This window comes from Petaurus breviceps, unplaced genomic scaffold (genome assembly GCF_028583685.1).
Source record: "Petaurus breviceps papuanus isolate PSGF00001 unplaced genomic scaffold, PetGlider_PUasm1.0 188, whole genome shotgun sequence".
NCBI lineage: Eukaryota > Metazoa > Chordata > Mammalia > Diprotodontia > Petauridae > Petaurus > Petaurus breviceps.
This window is the reverse complement of record NW_027185804.1, coordinates 39,215,048-39,216,686: the sequence shown is the minus strand read 5'-3', so window position 1 is coordinate 39,216,686 and position 1,639 is coordinate 39,215,048. Positions and strand designations below refer to the sequence as shown.

General features: G+C 39.5%; 1 protein-coding gene across 1 annotated transcript; it reads right to left on the bottom strand.

Moving 5' to 3' along the window:
* Window positions 1-277: 277 nt before the first annotated feature.
* LOC138163312 (olfactory receptor 4S2-like) lies at window positions 278-1,228 on the bottom strand. Its single transcript, XM_069090850.1, has one exon. The coding sequence runs from the start codon at window positions 1,220-1,222 to the stop codon at window positions 278-280; it is 945 nt and encodes a 314-aa protein (XP_068946951.1). The 5' UTR covers window positions 1,223-1,228.
* Window positions 1,229-1,639: the final 411 nt, after the last annotated feature.

The window sequence follows — 1,639 nt, the reverse complement described above, 5'->3', positions numbered from 1 at the left end:
AATTTTTAATACCTTTGTTAAGAAAACTAATATGGACTGGAAAGAAATTTTCATTCTTGGATTTGCTAAGTATTCTCTGCTAATTGTTCTTTGTTGCTATGCATTTGCATTATTAAGCATTAAATAAAGAAGTTATAAGTTATTTGAAGTCAGGGAACATGTCTTGCATATTTTGGGTGACAGTTCTAATGTTACAGAATTCTTGGATATAATTGGTACTTAATGAATGTATGTAATATGTATGTAATATGAATGTAATATGACTATTAACTCCATGCTAAATCATTCTGATTACTTTTCTTTTAAAGTCACTTTTTTGCGTCCACAGTTTCTTCACAGATTTTTTTACCTCAGCATTCCTAAGGGTATAGATGAGGGGGTTTAGCATTGGGGGAATGACTGTATTAAATAAAGTGACCAGTTTATCTGCTCTAAGGGTGGTGGTTGGACGAATATACATATAGATGCAGGGGACAAAGAACAGCAATACAACCACAACATGAGAAGCACAGGTTGAGAGTGCCTTGCGCCTGCCCTCAGCTGACTGAGTTCTCAGAGTGAACAAGATAACAGAATAGGAGATGACGAGGCAGAAGAAGGCGATCAATGAGATCATGCCGCTGTTGGCTACCACCATGAGCCCTACTGCATAGGTATCAGAGCAGGCAAGCTTTAGCAATGGTTGGACATCGCAGAAATAATGGTCGATCACATTGGGCCCACAGAAAGGCAGCTGGATGGTAAGAGTCAACTGAATGATGGAGTGCAGAAATGCTCCAGCCCAGAGTACCAACACCAACATCCGACACTTGCTGCGGCTCATGATTACTGTGTAGTGTAAGGGGCGACAGATGGTCACATAACGATCATAAGCCATGGCAGTGAGAAGGAAGATCTCTGTGCAGCCAAAGAAATGCACAGCAAAGAGCTGAATCATGCAGCCACGGAAGGAAATGGTTTTCCTCTCTATGAACAAGTCAGTCATCATCTTTGGGGTGGTGGTGGAGGAGTAACAGACATCTACAAAGGACAGATAGCCAAGGAAGAAGTACATAGGAGAGGTGAGGTAGCCACTGAGATATACAGTGACCACAATGAGCAGGTTCCCTACTATAGTCAGGATGTAAAGCACTAAGAAGAAACCAAAGGCTATGCTCTGCATCTTCCAACCTTGTAGGATCCCCAAGAAAACAAATTCTGTCACATTGCTTGGATCTTCCATATATAGTCTGCTCTGTGACTAAATACTGATGCAAACAAACATATGCCTGCAAGAAGACCACAAAAAACCCTCACTGAAGAGAGTGAAGAGTAACCAGCTTGTAATATAATTTAATAAGCATGTACAAAGTGTTTGCAAAATATTCTCTATAAATTGGAAAATAATGGAAGATGAACAAAATTCTGCTCTCAAGGAGTTTACATTCCAGAATGGCATTTTTAACTCTCTTGCCCCCAGTTTCCTCTCATGAAATTCTGGGGGTTAAATTAGATGATTTTATATTCCCTTCTAGCTCCAAATCTAATCTATGTCACTATATTCCTGGGAGGGTGAGAAGGCAGTAATTTGAAATAATAATATGCAATCACAACTCAAAATCCCATAATCCTATAAAACACATTTGTATCTCACTGGAAA

Excerpts from the sequence above, each read along its gene's own strand:
- LOC138163312 (XM_069090850.1), bottom strand. The coding sequence starts at position 1,222 with ATGGAAGATCCAAGCAATGTGACAGAATTTGTTTTCTTGGGGATCCTA.